A 23,134-nucleotide genomic window follows, 5' to 3' on the forward strand; every position below is an offset into this window, starting at 1 on the left:
TCACTCTCCCTACCCTACACACATACTCCAGAGCCCAAAGATAGGACTGGGTTAGTGGCACTACTAGTTTATTATTAGTCAGGATTTTCATTAAAATGGTTAAGTATTTAGCTTTCAACAATTGAAAGTTAGCCAAGGTGATATTGAGATTATCTGGGGGGAGTGGGGATATGTTTCTTCTCCCTTTGCAGATAATTGTTTGGGGGGGTGTGTGTGTGTGTGTAATGCCATGTTGAAATTCCTCAAATCATCCATAGAGAAATAATCTCTGAGAAATCTGCAGTTGACCCTTGAATAACATGGGTTTGAACTGCATGGATCCACTTATACATGGCATTTTTTCATTAGTAAATACTAATGAAATACAGTACAGATGATTGATGGTTTTGGTTGGTTGAATCTGTGGATGAGGAACCGTGGATATAGAGGAACTGTGGATATAGAGGGCTGACTAAGTTATACTGCATGGAGGCCAACAATTCTAACTCCCCATGCACGGTTCAAGGGTCAACAGTAATTGCCTTTTGAAAGTAGGATATTCCAGCACAAAGTGCATTCATAATAAGAGTCCTGCCTTCTAGTTCTAGCTCTGGGACTAGCTCTGGGTAGCTCAATTTCTGATATAAGGGGTGATGAGGCTTGTAATATTGGTGAATATTTATGGGAGGAAAGTTACATGAAACTTTCAGTAAATGGAAATATTCACATACAAACAACTCTTAAACAGAGTTTAAAGAAAAATTTGATTTGGTAAATATGGTGATTTGAATTATCTGGCTGGTCACTTGATAAATTATCTTTCTGTTACCATTTATGAATAATACTGTTTTTATAATGAAAGTGATTTGAAGGGAAATAATTCATCCAAAGTAAATTGAGTGTTTTCTGTATTTCCAGCATTCCTTTTACCTTATGTATGATACATTTATTTTCCTTAAACATAATTATGGATATGTATTCCTAGGTTTGTAACTACTGAAGGACTTGTACATGACACAGAGCCATCATCACCAGATACTACAAAAGAGGGTCCCATTGTACAACTAGTTCAAGAAGAGGAAGAGGAGGCAAGTCCTTCTACAGTGACCCTTCTGGGTAGTGGTGAACAAGAGGATGAAATGTCACCTTGGTTTGAGTCAGAGACACAAATATTTTGCAGTGAACTGACCACAATTTGTTGTATTTCTAGTTTTTCGGAATACATATATAAATGGTGTTCAGTTAGAGTTGCTCATTATCGGCAACGCAGCAGAACTGCTATGAGTAAAGAAAAAGAGTATCTTGTGTCAGCTCAATCACCATTAGTACTTCCTGAAGAATCAGTAGATGTTTCAGTATTGCAACCTCCAGCTGGAGAACCAGACAGTAAGAGTAAGGAAAAGAAAGCTGAAACTGTTGTTCTAGGTGACTTAAGTAGTGTGCACCAGGGAGGTTTGATTAATCACACTTTAGATGCAATTGAACTTGAACCAAGCCATCCTCAAACTCTTTCTCAGTCTCTTCTCTTAGATGTTACTCCAGAAATCAATTCATTATCTAAAATAGAAGTATCTGAGCCTATTAAATATGAGGCAGGGCGTACACCATCACAAGTGATTCCCCAAGAGAGTTCTGTTGAGGTTGATAATGAAACAGAAAAAAGGTCTGACAGTTTTAGTTCTATAGAGAAACCAACTGTGATCTATGAAACAAAAAAACTTGATGAAGTAATGGATAATATTGTAAAAGAAGACTCCATGCAAATTATCACAAAGCTATCCAAAACAATAGTGTCACCTGTAAACACAGCTATTGTGCCAGACAGTGAAGATGGGGAAGCCAAAATGAACATAGCTGACACACCAAAGCAAATTTTGACTCCTGTTGTGGATTCTTCTTCATTACCTGAAGCAAAAGAGGAAGAACAGTCTCCAGAAGATGCCCTTTTAAGAGGGTTACAGAGGACAGCTACAGATTTTTATGCTGAATTACAAAATTCTTCAGATCTAGGATATGCTAATGGAAATCTTATACATGGATCAAACCAAAAGGAATCAGTATTTATGAGACTTAATAACCGTATTAAAGCCTTAGAAGTTAACATGTCTCTCAGTGGTCGCTATCTGGAGGAACTTAGCCAAAGGTAAGCTTTATTATGAATTAGCACAATACACTTTGCACAGTGAGTTAAGTAGCAAAGTATAATCTGTGACTAGAGAAGGAGAGGATTTAATTATCTCATGGTATAATAGTAATAAGCACCATTTTAGCTGGAGAGAGAAAGAAAGTTATTTGGATGTTGATCAGTGATCTTAAGAATTGATTTCCTTTTCTGGAAGTATTACTAAGTGACTATTATTAGGCTGATAACAAGTTTGAATTATCTATAATCATATTCTATATGATTCTATATTCTAATCATTATCTATAATCAGTTTCTCCTTTCTTCTGTTGCTTAACTTTAGCCACTTTTGCTGTTTGATTCCCAGAGCACTCATGGGAAAAATTAGACTATATACTTTAAAGCTCTATGTGGAAATTGACCAGATATTTTTTAAGAGTTTAAATAAGTGAAGATAAGAAAAATGCCAGAGGCCATGCCAGTTTGCTTATGCAGTGATGAAGATCTCAGGCACAGTTCTCCACTTTTTAAGCCTATTTACTTTTTTTTTGTTGTTCCTTAAGTATCCAGCGTCCTTAGGGCTTTTCCAACATTTTGTAACCACCTAGGCACTCAATGCCCAGAATTTCTGAAATGCTACCTTTTCATAATCTTCTTAAATTAAAATGCTGCTAATGAAATGTCACTACGGTCATCATTATATCCTAAAAGGGGTTTCTTCTTAATTCATACATATAATTTATTGGCAAATTTTCTGTGGGTGTGTTTGCATGCCTACATCATACCTGTTCTTGCCTCTCCCCACCCCCAACCTATTTGCCCCACTAAAGGAACCACAGAAATCACTAATAAATCTTTCTTTAATTGAGATGTAATTGACATATAACATTGTATTAGTTTCAGGCATATGACATAATGATTTGATATTTGTATATATTGCTAAATGATTACCACAATAAGTCTGGTTAATATTATCACCACATACAGCTTTTCTTTTTTCCTTGTGGTAAGAAATTTTAAGATCTACTCTGTTAGCAACTTTCAAATATACAATCCAATATTATCAACTATAGTCAACATGCTGTACATTATATTCCTGTTACTTATTCATTTAAAGTTTTACCTTTTGACCCGCTTCATCAGTTTTGCCCACCCCCACCTTGGCAATCACCAATCTGTTCTCTGTATCTATGAGTTCAAGATTTTTTTCCTTTTATTTAGATTCCACATGTAAGTGAGATCATACGATATTCGTCCTTCTCTGTCTAACTTATTTCACTTAGCATAATGCCCTCAAGGTCCAACCATGTTGTTGCAAATGGCAAGACTTCCTTCTTTTTTATGGCTGAATAATATTCCTTGGTATACACATACCACATTTTCTTTATCTATTCTTCTATTGATGGATACTTAGTTTGCTTCCAGGTCATGACTATTGTATATAATGCTGCATTGAACATGGGGGTGCAGATATCTTTTCAAGTTAGTGTTTTTTTCCTTCAGATAAATACTCAAAAGTGGAATTGCTAAATCATATGGCAGTTCTATTTTTGATTTTTTGAGAAACCTCCATACTGTTTTTCATAGTGGCTGCACCAATTTATGTTCCCACCAACAGTGTACAAGTGTTCCCTTTTCTCTATCCTCACCAACATGTTATTTCTTCTCTTTTTGATAATAGCAATTTTAACAGATGTGAGGTGATAACTCATTGTGATTTTGATTTGCATGTCCCTGATGATTAATGATGTTGAGCATCTTTTCATCTATTACCTGTTAACCATCTATCTGTTTTCTTTGGAAAAATGTCTATTGAGATTCTCTGCCAATTTTCTTTTTTTAATGTTTTATTTATTTTTGACTGCATTGGGTCTTTGTTGCTTCACGCGGGCTTGCTCTAGTTGTGGTGAGCAGGGCTACTCTTGTTGTGGTGCGGGGCTTCTCGTTGCAGTGGCTTCTCTTCTTGCGGAGCACGGGCTCTAGGTGTGCGGGCTCAGTAGTTGCAAGCACGCGGGCCCTAGAGCGTATGGGCTTCAGTAGTTGTGGTGCGTGGGCTCTAGAGCGCAGGCCTCTAGGTAGCCTTTTCATTAAGTTGATGGTTTCTTTTGCTTTGTAAGAAGTTTTTCAGTTTGATGTAGTCCCACTTGTTTTTTTTGCATTTATTGCCTTTGCTTTTGGTGTTAAATCCAAAAAACATTCCAAGATTCATGTCAAGGAGCTTACCGCCTGTGTTTTCTTTTAGGAGTTCTGTTGTTTCAGGTTTTATGTTCAAGTCTTTAATACATTTTGAGTTAATTTTTGTGTATGGTATAAAATAGGGGGTCCAGTTTCATTTTGTTGCATGTGGCTGTTCAGTTTTCCCAGCACCATTTATTGAAGTGACTGTCCTTTCCCCACTGTATATTCATGGGTCCTTTGTCATAAATTATTGACTATATATGCGACTAGTAAATCTTTTATAGCAGTGAGGAACATAGAATTGATGTTGAGGTAGCAAATACCTCAAGGGACCTCTTTATTTTACCTTTGTAAGTTTTCCTGTATTGCACGGGGTTCAGTAAGAGTCATTTTCAGAAATATGGATTTATCTTATATATTGAGATCAGAAGTGTGTTTCCAGTAATAAATTAATAAGAAATTAAAACCAATTTAAATCAATTCTTACTCCATAGGTACCGAAAACAAATGGAAGAAATGCAAAAGGCTTTCAATATGACAATAGTAAAACTTCAGAATACTTCAAGAATAGCAGAGGAGCAGGTTGGTCATCTTCATATCTTATTTAATTTTTATATAAATTTCCATTGAATTTTGTAGGATCTCTCTGGTAAGAAGGATAAGTAATGTTGGTTCACTTTTTCCCTGATAGCTGATGATTAAGCTGTAATGTGATGTTTTCTAGCTGTTAGCATCAGTATCTGCTCAAGAGAAAATTTTCTTGAGCATTATTTGTATTACATTTCAAGATTTGTATGTACGTGTATGTGTGTGGAAGTGCAGTGGACTTTTTGGCAACTTTGTTAAACTCTAAAATCATTTGTGGTTTTCTGTGTAGACAGTTTTATTGGTTGCAAATAAACAGCTCTATTTCTTTTTAATCCTTATACCTTTTTATTTCTTCTTTTTTCCTCTTATCTCTTGCCTAGAGCTGTACAGTGATGCAATAGGACTGATAGTGGCCATTCCCCTGTCTTGTTGATTTTAAGGGATTGAGTTCAGTATTGCAGCATTAAATGTGATGTTCATTAATAAGTTTTTATAGTGTGTTACCGTCATGAAGAAATTTTATATTTAACTTTTCTAAAAGGTTATTTGGGACTAAGGGAAGGTGAGGTGAGGTGAGGAGGCCTCAGGTTGCAGTTTAGTTGCATCTTACTCCCAGTTTGTGACATGTTATAATTGTGGTTCTACACACAGTTTTTCCCCACCCCTCTTTTTTTTTCTTTCTGAAATTGAGGTTTGAAAGTTGTTTACATATTCTTAGTATGAGTCCTTTATCAGAGACAGGCTTTGCAAATATTTTCTCCCAGTCCATTACTTGTTTTGTCATTCTCTTAAACATATCTTTTGAAGAGCTGAATTTAATTCGTTGAAGCCCAATTTACCTGTTTTCTCTTTGCCTAACCCAAAGTCACAAAGATTATCTTCCTCTGTTTTCTTTTAGAATTTGCATAGTTTTAGTTTTACATTTGGTTTATGATCCATTTTAATTTTTACGTGTCACAGAGAATGGATCAAAGTTCTTTTTTTGTGAGGGAGAGGATTGAGAAACATGAATATTCCTTTCTCCCAGCATCATTTGTGGAGAGGACTGTCTTTTCTCCACTGGATTTCCTTTGCACTTTTGATGAAAATCAATTTATATACATGTGGATTTGTTTCTGGAATTCTCTTCTGTTTTGTTCATCTGTATCTGTCTTTTTGCTTATACTGCACTGTTGTGATTACTGTAGCTTTATAGGAACTCTTGAAATCAGGTAGAGTGAATCCTCTAACTTTGCACTTGTCCAAAATTGTTTTGGCTAATCTGGATTTGACTAATACAGATTTTAGAATCAGCTTGTCAGTTGCTACCAAAAACAAACAAACAAACAAAAACCTGTTTGGATCTTGATTGGGTTTGTGTTGAGCTTATAGATCAATTTGGAGAATTCACATGTTAATAGTATTAAGTCCTCGGACCCATGAACACAGTATTTATTTAGTTCTTCATTAACATTGTCCCTCTATATTTTCTCTTTATATTTAACATCTGTACTTTAAAGACTTGTTTAAGTACTTTTAAATAATCTTGTGTATCATTAACACTATTGGAAGTAAATCCTAATTAGAAGTGTTAACCAATTTAATAACTGTAATAACTTATCTTTTAAAACTGTCTAGAATTTCTCAGTGTTTGTCAAAAGTGAGTCAAAAGAAACAGTTTAATGAATCACATTCTGCATTTTAAAAATATGAAGTAGGATAGAAAGTACCACAGTGGATCACAGTGAGGGAAGTAAGTGAAACTTCTTGTTACAGTTTTATACATCCGCCTACTCACCCCCACATACACAGTGGAGACTTAAAGATTACTTAAATCTAAGTTTGAAAAACTTAGGTTTAGAATAATAAATGGTTATGTAGCTATTTCATAGAGGGTCCTAAATTAGAGTGTTAGATTTCCTTGACTTCTTTCTGCCCTCCTTTCCTTCTTCCTAAATTCACTAGTTAGTTGAAATTTTCAGTATAGTCTACCTAACGTAGGTTCATGACCATGAGTATATTGCATAAGTCTCTAAAATATGCATGCAAGTGATATTTTAAATAAAGACATGTCTGTTGATTATAAAAGTTTCTAAAATTCAGAGCTGGAAAGATGGGTGTTTTTGATGAATTTCTTTTCACTGGTTGACTAGAGGATCTGTTGTAGTTTTTTGACTATGTGACATCCTAATATGCTGTGAAATAGAACTTTTAAAACCTTCTTGGTATGAGCCTGCTTGATATCCAGAAACATTCTTCAAAAATTTTTCAACATGTCTTTGTATTGACTGCTTTGGTTTAAAAAAAAAAAAGCATGCTTGACAAAGTGACTATTCTGCATATAGCTGGTTATATACTGGTTTATACATATGGAGCCCATATTAACTTGAAAAGCAGTTTATTAGCGTCTGTTAGACAATATTCTACATGGTAGCAGTGAATGGTGAAAGGTTTTTTGGTTTTTGGCTTTTGTTTTTTTTGGCTCAGGGCAGGGGAGGAAGGTTGAATAGTCTTAGATTCTTGAAGTGTTTTATGTTTTTTTTTTTTAATTTCTGGTCCAAGTTTACAGTATTCATTCATTAAGAGCTTCCTATTAATATGTCCCCCCCCCGCCCTGAGGAATTTAACAGTTTTTCCAGATTTTTTACCTGAATTTATAATGCAGTTAAAGTACACATGAAACACAAAGGAAAATATTTATTTCCTCCTTTATTACAGGATCAGCGGCAAACTGAAGCCATCCAGTTGCTACAGGCACAACTGACCAACATGACACAGCTTGTTTCAAATTTGTCAACAACAGTAGCAGAATTAAAACATGAGGTAATTGTTATTGATGGTATTGTAGGAAATGGTGTCATAAAGGCAGGCTTCGTATCTAAGAACTTTAATCAAAGAAGATTGTCATTTATAAAGAACTTTTTCAGAACACCAGAATATGGCATTTTAAAGTTTTAGAAATATATTAATTATCATAATCTTTTGGAAAACACGGCTTTCGTAGTTTAGGTCTAACTTACAGTTATAAAGCAATTCTGTTAAGCCTTTTGTAAACCATTGGTAGTTGCAATATATACTTCATTTTCAGTTCAAATAGGCTTATTAATTGCTTAATGAAACAAATTTTTCATTAATTTAAGCAGTATTTATTGAGCTACCGGTGTGTGTGAAGCATGAGCTGTCCAGTTCTAGGTTGAGGCATACAGCAGTGAAGAGTCCCTAGCCTCACAGGGCCCTCTCACGTGGGGGGAGAGGGAATACATACAGTAAATATATATGACAGACAGTGGGGTAGAGAGTGAAACTTGTGTGTGTGGACTGGTGGTGCTTTAAGTGTTGCTGCTTTAGCTACGGTGATGTTGGAAGGCTTGCCTGAGGAGGTGGCATTAGAACTGAGTGCTCAAGAGGAGTTAGCATCCACACAGAGCCTGGGGTTAGAACAAACTTGTTAGTAGCAGAAGTAGGGCAAAGGGCCTGTGACTAGAAACAGTGTAATGTGTTTGGGGTCAGAAAGAAAGCTGGTGTGGCTGGAGCAGAGTTAATGAGAGAAGTAAGGGTAAGAAATGAGTTTAGGAAATTGGCAGAGACCTGGTCATGTAGGCCTTTGTAGGCAATATAGAGTTTGAATTTTATTCTAATCACTGAAAGTCATTGAAAGTATTCAATAAAGAAGTAACATGGATCATCTCATTGAAAACACTTTGAGAAACTCCCTGTTTGTTGCTCTGTAGAGAATTGCCTCTTAGAGACCAGCACGAGTGGAAGTGGGGAGGAAACCAATTAAAGAGGCAATTGCAGTAGCCTGGGTGAGGTGATGTCGGCTTGGACTAGGATTTTAGAAGTGGAGAACATTGTGAAGTTGCTGAATTCAGGATATATTTTAGAGGTAGAAAGACAAGCCTTGCTGAAAGATTGGATGTGGGACATGAGGAATTAAGGGTGATCCCCAGGCTTAAATCACTGGGCAATTAGTGGTTTAGTTTTGTAAGGTGGGAAAGATAGGTAAGAGCATGATTTTTTTTTTTTTCTTACCAAGGAGAAGATAGTACAAATGAAAAAATGGAACATATGTGGCAAAATGTTAATGATTGAAGAACATGTTAATGATTGGTGAAAGTCATATTATAGTATATTCATTGTATTATACTGTTTTAAAAACTTTTCCATAGGTTTGAAAATTTTTAAAGAATGGATGGGGGAGAAGAAAAATTAAAACATTGCCTTTGTAGTACATTTTCAAAGAGCATGCCCTGCATTTACAGTTTTGAAGCACTCTGAAAAAAAATGTTTAAAATGATTTGTCCTTTGAACTTTAGATCCCATTGTATTTTTTTCTAATATGGTTTTCAAATTATTATTATTATTAAGCCCTCTTTTCATCTCAGGTTTCAGATCGACAAAGCTATCTTGTCATATCTTTGGTTTTCTGTGTTATCTTGGGACTGATGCTTTGTATGCAGCGTTGTCGAAACACTTCTCAATTTGATGGAGATTATATTTCAAAACTTCCTAAAAGTAACCAGTATCCAAGCCCTAAAAGGTAAGTCAGCATTATATTTCAGTTTTCCTCTTATTTTTATTTTTTGGCCACTCTGTGCAGCATGTGGGATCTTACTTCCCCGACCAGGGATCGAACCCATGCCCCTTGTATTGGAAGCACGGTGTCTTAACCACAGGACCGCCAGGGAAGTCCAGTTCCTCTTATACCTTTGAGAAATTTGAGCAAATAAAGGATACTGAAGTAATTTCTTTCCCCATATGATTATCTTGAAACCAAAATGTTAAAAACATCATTGGAGGGCTTCCCTGGTGGCGCAGTGGTTGAGAGTCCGCCTGCCGATGCAGAGGACACGGGTTCGTGCCCCGGTCCGGGAGGATCCCACATGCCGCGGTGCGGCTGGGCCCGTGAGCCATGGCCGCTGAGCCTGCGCGTCCGGAGCCTGTGCTCCGCAACAGGAGAGGCCACAACAGTGAGAGGCCCACGTACCACAAAAAACAAAAAAAACAAACAAAAAAAAACATCATTGGAACTAGTGAGATGGTCCTATGCATGCCTGGAAGGTTCTATAGACTCTAATAGAGAAAACACTGATAGTAAGTGTATAAAAACCCTTGAAATGGTTGTGAAAGATGCTTCAATGTGTAATTTAAAGGGGGAGGAGGAGAATAGGTATTCTAATACAACACCTTTTAGAGAATGATCCTTAAATTTTTTTTACATGTGTTATCAATAACTGGAGTGTTACTTTAGAGGTTAGTCCTATGTGGTATGTACAGTTCTCTAGTGTCTGTCTAGCCCCAACTACAGAGTAAATTACATGTATTTTACTCATTGTGCCCAATGTTGTTTTTTCTTAATGTTAGGTGTTTCTCTTCCTATGATGATATGAGTTTGAAAAGGAGAACTTCGTTCCCACTCATCAGATCCAAGTCTCTACAATTAACTGGGAAAGAAGGTAGATTTTTGTGGATATGTACTATGTGTATAGAAATGTGAATCTAGCTTCCTTCTAGCAGAAGCATAATGTCAATGTTGTGTTCGAGACCATCTGCAACAGAACAGTGGGTATAAGTAGCCTTTGTTTGTGCGGTGTCAAAGCCACTTTACCATTTCCACACTTTAAATCTATCTTTGTTCCTAAAAGCCCAGAGGGTGGGGTGCGGGGCTTAGTGAAATTAGCCATTGGTAGCCTTATTTGCACATGCTCCTGTTTAGAAGTATTTCTTTTTAGAAAGGGGTGTTTGAGAAAGTTCAGCAGATACGGAAAACCTGAATGTGCTCCCATAGTATCCTGTGCTTATCTGCCTTCTCTTCCTGTACAGGTAGGACCCCTTTTGTCTCTAGTTTAGGTCTTTGAGGCACTTTCTGAAAAATAAATCAGGTCTTTCTCTTTTTCATAGCCCAGGGTCTATAATAGTATTCCATTGTCTAACACTTAATGAATACTTAAATTTAAATGAATGGGTGTGTACTGAGTGGTTGTTTTCCTGTATTAGTACTTTTTATAATTAGTACTGTAATTAGTGCTTATTGAGAGACTTATCTTCATAGCAATATTAAAATAACCAAATTAATGATATATTTCAACTAGTGCTTTCTTAATAATCATTGGATTCTCTTTCTTTAGGATTTAGTAACTGAGCAGCATGTTTCAATTGATTCAATCATTTAAGCAATCATTCCTGAGATTCTCTGGTTTACTGTTATCACAAAACTTTACAGACTTAATCCATTACATGTGTGTTTACTTACGATTAGTAAATTTCATTCTAGTTCCTGCCTTTTTCTCTTTTTTTCTTCTTTTGGCTGATGTGTCTTTTTATAACTGAGTTTTTTAAATGAAGTATAACTTGTACAGGAAAGTGTACTTATCGTATGTGAAGCTTGGTGGATTTTCACAAACTGAACATACCTGTGTGACCCCGATTAAGAAGCAGAACATTATCTAGCACCCCAGAAACTTCCTTGTGCTCTACACTGCCCATCCCCTCTCAGTATAGCCACTACATATTTTGATATTGTGAGATTCACCATGTTATTGCATATAGTTGTAGTTTGTTTACTCTTATTCCTGTATAGTATCCCATTATACAAACATACATTATTCATTTACATTGGATTATTTCAGTTTGAGGCTATTACATATCTTTTGGCGAACACATGAACACACATCTGTTGGATATATACCTAGAAATGGGATTGCTGGATCATAAGATTATATATATGCCACCTTAGTAAATACTGCCACACAGTTTTGCAGAGTGTTGTATGAATTTGCCCTCCCGTCAGCTCTTTTTGAGAGTTCTATTTGTTCCATATCCCTATTAACATTTAGTATTGTTGGTCTTTTAGCCGTTGTGCTGGGTGTATGTGCATTACTTATTTGAGCTGCGTTCATGTGATTAGGAAATATGTTGAGATGTTTTTCCTTCTCAGCATTTCTAGTCTCATTTTAAATTAGGTGAAATCCTATTTTACTATTTCTTTTCTCTATGTCACTCTTCAAAGCCAGATAGAATAGCCTTTTGTACCTGAGCATAGAATTACTTCTGTTTTAAACAACTGTGTCATCTTGGTTCATCTTTACAGCTAAAAATGTTGAGTACAGTAGGCAGGAAGCTGGCTTTAATTATGATTCCACTGTTTGTTAATTCATTTATTTCTTCTCCTGTTTGAATTAAATCTCTTCTTAAGGCATTTATTATAGTCTACTTTGATTTTAGCCATCCTGTACTTGCTTTATTTTTAATTCTAAGCTCGGTGAGAAGGGTCCATGTCTTATTTTGTTTTCTTACTGTAGTAAAAGGCATGGAAAATTTACCATCTTGAAATTTAATTTGCTCTTAAAAATTTACTATTTAAGTGTATAGTTCAGTAATGTTAAGTATATTCACAATGATGTGAAACAGATCTCCAGAACTTTTCCATTTTGTAAATCTGAAACTCTATATCCATTAAACCAATCCCTTTTTTCCTCTCCTCCCAGCCCCTGATAACCTTCGTTGTTTTTTCTGTTTCTGTGAATTTGAATATTTTGATAAATAATATGATTCCTCTTATATGAGTTGTCTTTCTCTGACTGGCTTATTTCATTTAGCATAGTGTCCTCAAGTTTCATCCATGTTGTAGCATGTGACAGGATTTTCTTCTTTTTTAAGACTGGATAATATTCTGTTGTACAGATATAATCATGTTTTGTTTATTCACCTGTTGATGGGCATTTGGGTTGCTTCTACCTCTTGGCTATTGTGAAATAATACTGCTGTGAACATGAGTGTGCAAATAAATGTTTAAGACCTTGCTTTCAGTTCTTCTGGATATATAGTTGACCCTTGAACAGTGCTGGAGTTAGGGGCACTGAGTCTCTGCGCAGTTGAAAATCCATGTATAATTTATAGTTCACCCTCCATATCCATGGTTCCTCCGTATCTGAGGTTCTGGATCCGCAGATTCAGCCAACCACATATTGTGTAGTACTGTAGTATTTACTGTTGAAAAAAAATCCACGTTTAAGTTGACTCATGCAGTTCAAATCCATGTTGTTCAAGGGTCAACTATGTACTCAAATGGGATTGCTGGATCATATTGTAGTTCTATTTTTTGAAGAAACTTTACAGTGTTTGTCATAGTGGTTGCACCATTTTACAGTTCCACCAACAGTGCACAGTGGTTCCAGATTTCTCCACATCCTCACCAGTACTTGTTTTCTATTTCGATAGTAGCCATCCTAATGGATGTGAGGTGATATCTCATTTTGCTTTTGATTTGTGTTTCTCTGATGATTAGTGATGTTGAGCATCTTTTCATGTGCTTGTTGGCCATTTATAAATCATCTATGAAGAAATGTCTATTCAAGTCCTTTGCTCATTTTTAAATCAGGTTATTTTTTGTTTAATTGTAAGAGTTCTATATATTCTGGATATCAATCCCTTATCAGATATATGATTTGCAGCTATAGTCTCCCATTTTGTAGGTTGTGTTTTCACTCTGTTGATTGTGTCCTTTGATGGACAAAATTTTTTTAAGTTTGATGTAGTCCCATTTGTCTATTTTTGCTTTTGTTGCTTGTACTTTAAATGTCACATCCAAGAAATCATTACCAAGGCCAATGTCATGAAGTTTTCCTTCTGTGTTGTCTTCTAGGAATTTTATAGTTTTAGGTTTTATGTTTAGGTCTTAATCCATTTTCAGTTAATTTTTGTATATGATGTAAGATAAGGGTTCAACTTCATTCTTTTGCATGTAGATATCCAGTTTTCCCAGCACTATTTGTTGAAGAGACCGTTCATTCCCCATTGAGTGGTCTTGCCACCCTTGTTGAAGATTATTTGACCATTTGTGAGAGGATTTATTCCTGGGCTCTTTTTCTTTTATTCCATTGGTCTGATGTCTCTTTATACCAGTACCACACAGTTTTGATTACTGTAACTTTGTGATGTGTTTTGAAATCAGGCAGTGTGAGTCCTCTGTTTTTATTTTTTAAAAATTGTTTTGCCTATTTAAGATCACTTGGGATTTGATATGAATTTTAGGATGCATTTCAGCAAAAGAATGCTATTAGGATTTTGATAGGGATTATGCTTAATCTATAGAGCGTTTTGGTAGTATGGACATCTTGACAATATGAAGTCCTCCAGTCATGAATGTGAGATGTCTTTCCATTTTTTTGTACCTTCTTTAATTTCTTTCATCAGTGTTTTGTAGTTTATACTTTGATTTACGTCTCTCACTTTTGTTGACCAGCCAGGTGGACCAAAATTGTTTCGATTTTTGTAAGACATTTTTATTATAAAATAAGTGAAATACAAAAAAGTGCACAAAACTGAAATGTACAACATGCAAAGTAATTATAAAGTGAACACCTGTGTAACTAACACCCAGATCAAGAAATAGAACAAGGCCAGCACTTTTGGTATTGCTCCTGTAGAGATAACTACCTTGACTTTTGAAATAGTCATATTCTTCATTTTCTTAATAGTTTTACTATCAATGTTTGGATTCCTCAACAATATAATTTGATTTTTACCTGGTTTTGAGCTTTTGATAAATGGAATCATACCATATATACTTTTTTGTCTTTCTTTCAGCATTCTATTGGTGAGGTTCATATACATGATTATACTTCATTTTCAATATTGTATTTCAGTAACTGACTAAATCACAATGTAGTTATCCATTGTACTGTGTTGCTTACAGTTTGGGGCTATTACAGATAATGCTGCTGTAAACGTTCCCTTTGTTTGTATACCGGCACATAGTTGCATGAGTTTCTCTAAGAATATTACCTAGATGTAAAATTGCTGGATTGTAGGGTATGCTTATCTACGAGTTATAAGATAATGGCAAACTTTTCCAAAGTGGTCATATCAGTTTATCCTTCCACCAGTACCATGAGAATTCCCATTATTCTATGTTTTTACCAGCACGCACTTAGAATTGTCAAACTGTAAAGTGTTTAACCTCATTGCAATTGTAATTTGCACTACCTGATTACTAGTGGGGCTGAGCACTTTTACTTATGCTGTTTATTAATTTGACTTTCCTGGGCATTAAAGGTTTTTGCCTGTTCTTTTACTGGGTTGTTTCTCTCTTTCATACTGGTTTATAGTTATTTTTAAAATTTGGATTCCAATTAGTTGGTTAAATGTTGCAGATATCTTATTTCATGTAGATATCTATTTCACTCTTGAGACAACCTATTTTACATGGAGTCTTTTTTAAAAAAATATTTATTTATGGCTGCATTGGGTCTTAGTTGTGGCACGTGGGATCTTTCGTGGCTGTGCACAGGCTTTGTCTAGTTGCAGCAAGGGGGGGCTGCTCTTCATTGCAGTGCGAGGGCTTCTCATTGCGGTGGCTTCTCTTGTTGCAGAGCACCGGCTCTAGGCATGCAGGCTTCAGTAGTTGCAGCACGTGGGCTCAGTAGTTGTGGCGCATGGGCTCAGTTGCTCCATGGCAGGTGGGATCTTCCCAGACCAGGGTTTGAACCCATGTCCCCTGCATTGGCAGGTGGATTCTTAACCACTGTGCCACCAGGGACGTCCCACAAGTCCCCTTTCAAATCACATTATACTACTTTGCAGGTAGTATGAATATTTTATAATAACAAAATATTCCTAATTCCTCCCTTCAATCCCTTATATAATTTGTCATTCTTTTTACTTCTATATAAGCATGTATAGTTACATAAGCATACCCAAATACATTGTTGGTATTATTGTTTTGAACAAGTTGTTATGTTATGGATTAAGAAAAGTTTTTATCTTACTTTCACTTACTCGTTCTCTGATACTCTTCCTTTTTTTATGCTGATTGGAGTTTCTGACCTGTATTATTTTCCTTTCTGAAGAACTACTTTTAACATTTCTTGCAAAAGCAGGTCTATTGGCAACAATTCGTCAATTTTAGCTTGCATCTTTGATTTTTTGAAGTTTGTATATGAAATGCCTGGGTGTAGTAATTTTGGCATTTGTCTTTCTTGGTATTCTGAGTTTCCTGGATCTGTGGTTACTGTCAGACATTAATTTGGGGAAATTCTGTCATTATTACTTACAATATTCCTTCTGTTCCATTCTCCTACTCTTGTCTTTCTGTATTCTCATTACTCATATGTTACACCTTTTGTAGTTGTCCTGCGGTTTTTGGGTATTCTTTTCATTTTTTTAAAATACGTTTTTCTCTTTACTTTTTAGTTTTGGAAATTTCTATTGTCATATCCTCAGCCTCAGTTATTCTTTGCTCAGCTGTGTTCAGTCTACTAATGAACCCATCAGAGGCATTCTTCATTTGTTACTGTGTTTGATCTCTAGCATTTCTTTTTAATTCCTTTTTAGAATTTTTCTGCTTACATTATCTATCTGTTCTTGGATGTTTCTTGGATGTTGTCTACTTTTTTCCACTTAAGTCCTTAGTATTAATCATGGTTTTTAAAAATTCCTGGTCTAATAATTTAAGCATTCCTTCCATATCTAACTCTGGTTCTAATGCACGTTTAGTCTTTCCAAACTGTGTTTGCCCCGTTTTAAATGCCTTATAATTTTTTGTTGAAAGGGGAGTATAATGTACAGGTGGTCCCCAACTTACGATGGTTTGACTTAATTTTTCAACTTCACGACGTGTGAAAGCAATATGCATTCAGTTAAAATAGTGCTTTGAATTTTGACCTTTCCCAGGCTAGTAATATGTAGTATGATTCTCTCGTGATGCTGGGCAGTGGCAGCAAGCTCTCAGGACAGAAATGACTTTTGTGTTCCACTTGACTGTCTGGGTTCCTACTTTTCCTTCAATTGTGGCCTGGAATTACTTACTTAGTCTTGACAGCCCTTCAGTGCTGTTAGTGATTTTTTTTTAATTCATTTAATTGCTTGAGGTTGATCTGAAAACCATTAACGACCATTCCTAGAAGTACACGTCATGTTTTTTAAAGAAGCAATTTGAATGAGATTAGTAATCTGATAGAAATGACTATTTAAAGGAATCTTTGGATACTTTTATATATTTGATGACTTTCTCAACAAATTTCTAAGACAATGTAAAAAATTATAATTCGTTGAATCATGTTATTAGTAGATTTCTGGTACATGAACTTTTATAATGAGTTTGCTACTTATAAACTTCTGCCTACATCAGACTATAAATCATTTACTTTTAGTGGGTTGAATAGGACTGAAGTCTCAGAGCGCCTCTTTTATATGCGTATTTATCTTGTCAGGGTGGGGGTGGCATAGAGCTGCCGTGAATGTGCTTAAAGTAATGAAATTTGGGCAACCTAAGGCCAGTATTTCTAATTTACTCACCATGCCAGAGTGTTCATTCATTATTGCTTGATCACTGATACTGCATATTCAAGCTATTTTAAGATTTTGGAGTTCATAGTTTTGATCACAATAAATCATAGTTTTGATCGCAGTAAATCATAGTAATAAACAATTAGAAAAAACTTCTTAGACCTCTTTTTGTATGTTCCTTTAACTGGCTTTCATACAGTCACAACTGCTTGTTGCACAGTTAACCCATATTTGCAACACAGTATAGTCTTCTGGAAAAATATTCAGATGATCTATAGGTTTGGTATTAGCTTACCTGGAATGTGATTTTTCTCATTACATATAAGAGGGTAGAGCTGGCCCAAACAAGGATCCTTGCTGTGTTGGCTGATAGCTGATAGCCAACACAGTAAGTTAAAAACTTAAGTTATTTGATGATGATCAGTGAAGCCCAAAATAAGAATGGTGCCCTCTCCTAACTTATTGCTTTTGGCTTACTAATTTCAAGTGCATAAATATATGATATATATATAAATTCATTGGTTCTGTTAAGAAAATAATCATAAAGGGATAATATAATATTTATAGTATTTAATCATGGTATAATCGACATTTTATGTCTGCTTTTTTTCTTACTTATAGTAGACCCAAATGATCTGTACATTGTAGAACCCCTCAAGTTCTCTCCAGAAAAAAAGGTAATGTTTTGTTTCCTTTTAAGTATATTGGTGTGTTATGTGGGTGTAGATGAAGAAATAGGTTGAAAGTTTTAATATAACCTTTAAGTGGTCCTTAAACTTACTGTTTATTTTCAATCATGATAATGATGTAAATGTTTACAGGGGTCAGCAAACTATGACCCATAGGCTATATATGGCCTGTGGCCTGTTTTACAGGGCCTGAAGCCATTTTTAAAGAGTTGTAAAATAAAAAAGAATATGCAGAGAGAGTATGTGACCTGAAAAGCCTAAAATATTTACTATCATCTGGCTTTCACAGAAAAGACTTGCTGACCCCTGGCTGATTGTCTGACATGCACTGATAATAAAGAATGACTCAGTGTGTGTGCTAGTCCTGTAATCCTCACATCAACCTGAAGACGATACTCTCCCATTTTTTAAGTGAGAATACTGAAACTCAGTTTGTATCTTCTTTAAATGACTCATTAAATAGGTAGCAAAAATCAGACTGTACTTAGGCTTTTTTGGTTACAAAGTGTGCTTTTTCCATTTTGCCTCTTAAAGTAAGTTGTACTCATTTTGATTAGAGGTAATTGTCTCCAGGTGAAAGAACTTGGCCATTAGAACTTAACTATCTTGTAACTTGGCCCAAGTTACAAGGTAGTATGTGGCGCAGTTAGGATTGAAATAGCCTAGGATTCAATCCTAACTTCACCACATACTGCCTTGTAACTTGGGGAGAGAATCAAACCTGTGAACCTTGGTTTTTTCATTTGGTAACCAGGGACAAAATATTGATACTCACCTTTCAGGGTTAGCAAGTAAGATACACATGAAAGCAACTAGAATGATGTCTGGCACATAATAGGCATTCAGATTTTAGTTATCGCCCCCTAATCTATATTCAGAGGTGGCAGAGAAGAGTTTGAGTAGTGTTTACAAAATGAAAAGGTAATTATGGTATCTGTAAAGAACATAACAGTATGTTTTGCTGTTTATAATACTCTTTTACTTTCCACCAGGAGATGGCACTTTACTCCAGTAGCTCAGCTCTCTGAATTTGGTTAGGTAGCTATTGGAGGTCTAATTCCTACCCTTTCTTTTCCTTGTGTTGTAGAAGAAACGCTGCAAGTACAAAACTGAAAAAATTGAGACCATAAAGCCAGCACATCCATTGCACCCTATAGCCAATGGCGACATAAAAGGAAGAAAGCCTTTTACGAACCAGAGAGATTTTTCTAATATGGGAGAAGTTTATCACTCTTCTTATAAGGGTCCTCCGTCTGAAGGAAGCTCAGAAACTTCATCACAGTCAGAAGAGTCTTATTTTTGTGGCATTTCAGCTTGCACAAGTCTGTGCAATGGACAGTCCCAAAAGACAAAAACTGAGAAGAGGGCTTTGAAACGAAGGCGGTCTAAAGTCCAAGACCAAGGAAAATTGATAAAAACTCTCATACAGACTAAGTCAGGATCATTGCCAAGCCTGCATGACATAATCAAAGGAAACAAAGAGATCACCGTGGGAACACTTGGTGTTACAGCAGTCTCGGGACATATTTAAAATTAATCGAACTTTTCATACTGGAGACTTTTGTTGTTCTTTGAAGAACAGTCTGTGGTATTTGAAGGGTTTGGGGGAGGGAGAAAATATTACTGGGAAAAGTATTCAGAAATTATGATTCCTGCCTTTTTAAAAAGTAGGTGGGATTGTGTCAATCTTGGTTAGTGAGCTGCAGTTTTACAAGGCTGATCACTTCCTACAAGGACAATGGTAGACATTTTATAAAGATTTTTTTCACAGATTAATTACTGGGACAAAAGTAATTTGGAAGCCCAGTTCCTTGGGTGGGATAGGAATGAAAGCCTAAACCTCTTCCTTTAGCTTTGTTCCTACTTCTTGCACCTTCCCATATTTATGTGCCTTTTGTCTATTTATAATGCCACTGGAAGAGGAGGGAGAACTTTTCCTGTCATTTGATTTCTTTTATAACTTTGTTAGTTTTTTTGAAGCTGCAAACACTACAAGGCTTTAATGTGATCTGCGCCTGGAGTTCAGTAAAGATCAGTAAAGACAGTGTAAAGATCCTAAAGACTTGGCCAACTAGACCTCTGTTTAGCAAACTCACTTGAAACAGACACTTGATGGAATTTTTACATCTGTTATTTTAAGTTAAGTGGTGATGCTTTTGATGTTATTTTCATTTAACTTATTCACACTAGTTTTCTTTGGTTACTAATTCAATGAGAAGGGGAAGAAAAAAACGACAGGATCTTTTCTTGAAAATAACTAGTACTTGCAAATAATTGTTTTATAAAACTTACCTTTTAAACACATTTAGCCACTTTTAAGGGTTTTCTTTAGCTACATTACATTTTCAACCTTCACAATAAGCACTAATCCTCCCAACTTTCAGATCACTGTTTTCTCTTACAAATGGAAAATTCAAAGGTTTGTCAAATGAGTCCAGGTCTCATAATCACTGCCTATGTATGTATGCACAGAACCAGCTAGTGAGTTTTTCAGGCCTTGTCTAATTGGTCAAGTCTAAAGGGATTAATTCCTTGATGTTTGCTTTGTACTGGCTACAAATGTGCAGAGATATACATGTGTGATGTCAATGGGTTTGTCTTCGTCTTTTTTCTTTAAAAATAATTGGCAGTGACTGTATTTGAATCAAATGATTTCTTAAGTATGTGTTTGTACAGTAATGCGTGAAAGTGGAAAGTTTCTTTTTGAAAGGGAGAGAATTGACTGTTTTGTGTTGCAAGGTTTAAGTTATTGAGCACTTTTAGTAATAACTGTTTTTAAACTTGTCTAATACCTTTCTGGGGGTATTGGTTGTAATGTGACTTATTTAAAGCCTCTTTTGTTTAAGTTGCTGCTTTAGGTTAACAGTATGTTTTAGATGATTTAAAATTTTTTCCAATCTGTACAATTAGCCATTCAGAGCAAGAGGGCCTGATTGTATAGAAACCCATTGAAAAGAGGTCCAGATGAGAGCAGAGGTAGAGCAGGAAGTTACACCATCCGTGTGCAGCATCCAGGGTTGTGGAAAGAAGACTTTCAATATGTAACTACGGAGCTGTAGTGCCATTAGAAACTGTGAATTTCCAAATAAATCTGAACACTTGTCTTTATTAATTACTGGCTCTTCTGTTCTTTGAAGGAGAACTTTTACAAACTTGTTACTCTGAACAGATTTGTTTTTGCCACTTTTAAAGTTAAATACAGCAGCATCCTGTTAAATAATTAATCACATTTCAGCCAACTACAAACTGATTGAACTTTGACAGAAACATTTTGTTCCCTATACAGTCAGAATTTCACCATTTCAAACACTGAAATGAGAGTTTTGAATATTTAGTAGACTACGTTTATGTGCTTTTCTCTTATTAGGTGCCATCTTTAAGACTACTAATTGTTAATTTTTTCCATATATAAACATAGCATAACATTTTACAATTTGGGGTTTATTTTTCCTCTCTGAGATTATACTTACATGAGGGGAAAACATGAAAATTCTTGCCAATAATAGATTTGTGACTGACGAGAAGCAAAGCTATACATGTGTGTGTGTGTATGTGTGTGTGTGTGTATATATATATATATATATATATGTAATAGGCTTTCAATGTTCCTTGGTAGTCAACTTTATTTTATTTCTTCTAATATTAAGTAAAGCATTAAAACAGTAAGAAATAAGAAGAAACGAAGGGATCTGTAAGAGCAAGAACACAAAGTAAAGTTCTTTTAATTGGATTTTTAAAAATAGTTATATAATTTGAGGAATGAAATTGTTTTATAAGGTAAGGTTTGCACAGAAAGACAGCTGTTCTCTATTCTCTGCCACTACACGTCCCCCACACCCCAGCCTTTCCCCCATCAAGCGTTCCTTGCTCCCCAGCAGCAACCATTTTCAACTCTGTGTCTCCAGTTACTGTGCTTATTTTGCCACTTACTGATTTGCCAGTTTTTGATGTGTCCCCAGTGTGAATATATAAACTTGTCGGCATGAATATGAAGTAGATATAAACTTATATTTGTTAACCTGGTTGAACAAATTTAAGATCACAGTATAATAAGCAACATGTCTATTTAGAAATACGTTTTAACTATTTCATAGAACAAAGTTACTTAAAAACCTCATGCTTTTCCCCAACTTTTTAACTTGAGAAATTTCAAATCCATAGAAAACGTGAATTCCCATGCACCGTTACCCAGGTTCAACAATTAGCATTTGTAGTTTTCTTTTTATACATACATACACATATATTAAACACATTTTTTGGGTGAGCCCTTTGAAAGTTAAAAGATATCATGCTCTTAACCCCTAAATACTTAACGCATGTATTTTCTAAGAATAAGAACATTCACCTACATGATCATAGTACTAGTATCACACCTGAGAGTCAGTAATTCCCTAATATCTAATACACACTCCATGATCAGATTTCTCCACAGGTCCACATGCATACTCTTTCCTTTCTTTTCCTTTCCTTCTTTCTTTACCAAGGGCCAGTCAAGTTTCACTTGGTTTCATTGTCTAGTTTCTTTTAAAATGTACAGATTGCTTTATGACTTTGCATGTCTTCCTTGTGTAAGGGCCATACTTATTTTCTCTGAATCATTCCAGTTTTAGTGTCTGAGATACCAAAGTGGCTATTAAGAGCTTCTCTAGTGATGTATCAACACTGTCACTATAAATTTTATCCCAACCCACAAGTATTCATTTATACGACATTAAGACATTAAAAAAAATCCTATTGGAACATGTATTATACTCCACTGCACTATACTCCACTTAGTCTATTACTTTCAAAATTAATCTTTAGAATATTTGTTTACAGCAGAGTTCATCACTTGCATTTGTAAGGTCATACGACTACCAACTTTGCATTCCATTTTTTTGACAAATCAGATACTGAAAACCCAAACAAATACCTTCTGTTATAAAACTTGTAAAATAAGTCTTTTTGAGCAAACAGAAGCATTTGTGATTTTTAAGTTTATAAGGGATAAAAACCAAGTTTTACACCCAGAATAGTTCCCCATGTAGGTGGTGTACTATCCCACTTAAGAGCAGGTGTTTAAATCAGACTGCCTAGTTTCATATTTGTTCTCTATCTCTTGAGTTTGGCTTTAGACAAAATCACAATCAGTCATAATCTCATTAAGCATCAGATTTCTCACCTGTAAATATGTGTAACAGCACCTATTTCAGATAATTGTTCTGAAGATCAGTCATGCTTATACATGTAAAACTATCATGTGCCTAGCATGTAGTACACACAATGTTAGCTATTAATGTTTTGATGCTCAGAGTGAGATCTCATCCCTTTG

The 23,134-nt window shown here is 35.4% G+C and overlaps 1 protein-coding gene and 1 non-coding gene across 8 annotated transcripts in view; one reads left to right on the forward strand and one right to left on the reverse strand.

The window, feature by feature from the left end:
* Positions 1–20,935, forward strand: part of SUCO (SUN domain containing ossification factor) — an 80,486-nt gene extending 59,551 nt beyond the window's left edge. For all 7 annotated transcript variants that reach the window (XM_032634034.1, XM_032634017.1, XM_032634026.1 and 4 more), the window contains 7 exons: positions 965–2,122; positions 4,774–4,861; positions 7,565–7,669; positions 9,232–9,386; positions 10,211–10,302; positions 17,756–17,811; positions 18,911–20,935. In XM_032634034.1, coding sequence (XP_032489925.1) covers positions 965–2,122; positions 4,774–4,861; positions 7,565–7,669; positions 9,232–9,386; positions 10,211–10,302; positions 17,756–17,811; positions 18,911–19,354 — 2,098 coding nt within the window. In that variant the 3' untranslated portion in view covers positions 19,355–20,935. The remainder of the gene's footprint in view (positions 1–964; positions 2,123–4,773; positions 4,862–7,564; positions 7,670–9,231; positions 9,387–10,210; positions 10,303–17,755; positions 17,812–18,910) is intronic.
* Positions 20,936–22,350: 1,415 nt separating this feature from the next.
* Positions 22,351–22,454, reverse strand: LOC116745320. Its single transcript, XR_004347381.1, has one exon. It is a non-coding gene; the product is annotated as a U6 spliceosomal RNA (small nuclear RNA).
* Positions 22,455–23,134: the final 680 nt, after the last annotated feature.

Source organism: Phocoena sinus, chromosome 1, assembly GCF_008692025.1.
Source record: "Phocoena sinus isolate mPhoSin1 chromosome 1, mPhoSin1.pri, whole genome shotgun sequence".
In the NCBI taxonomy this organism is placed as follows: Eukaryota; Metazoa; Chordata; class Mammalia; order Artiodactyla; family Phocoenidae; genus Phocoena; species Phocoena sinus.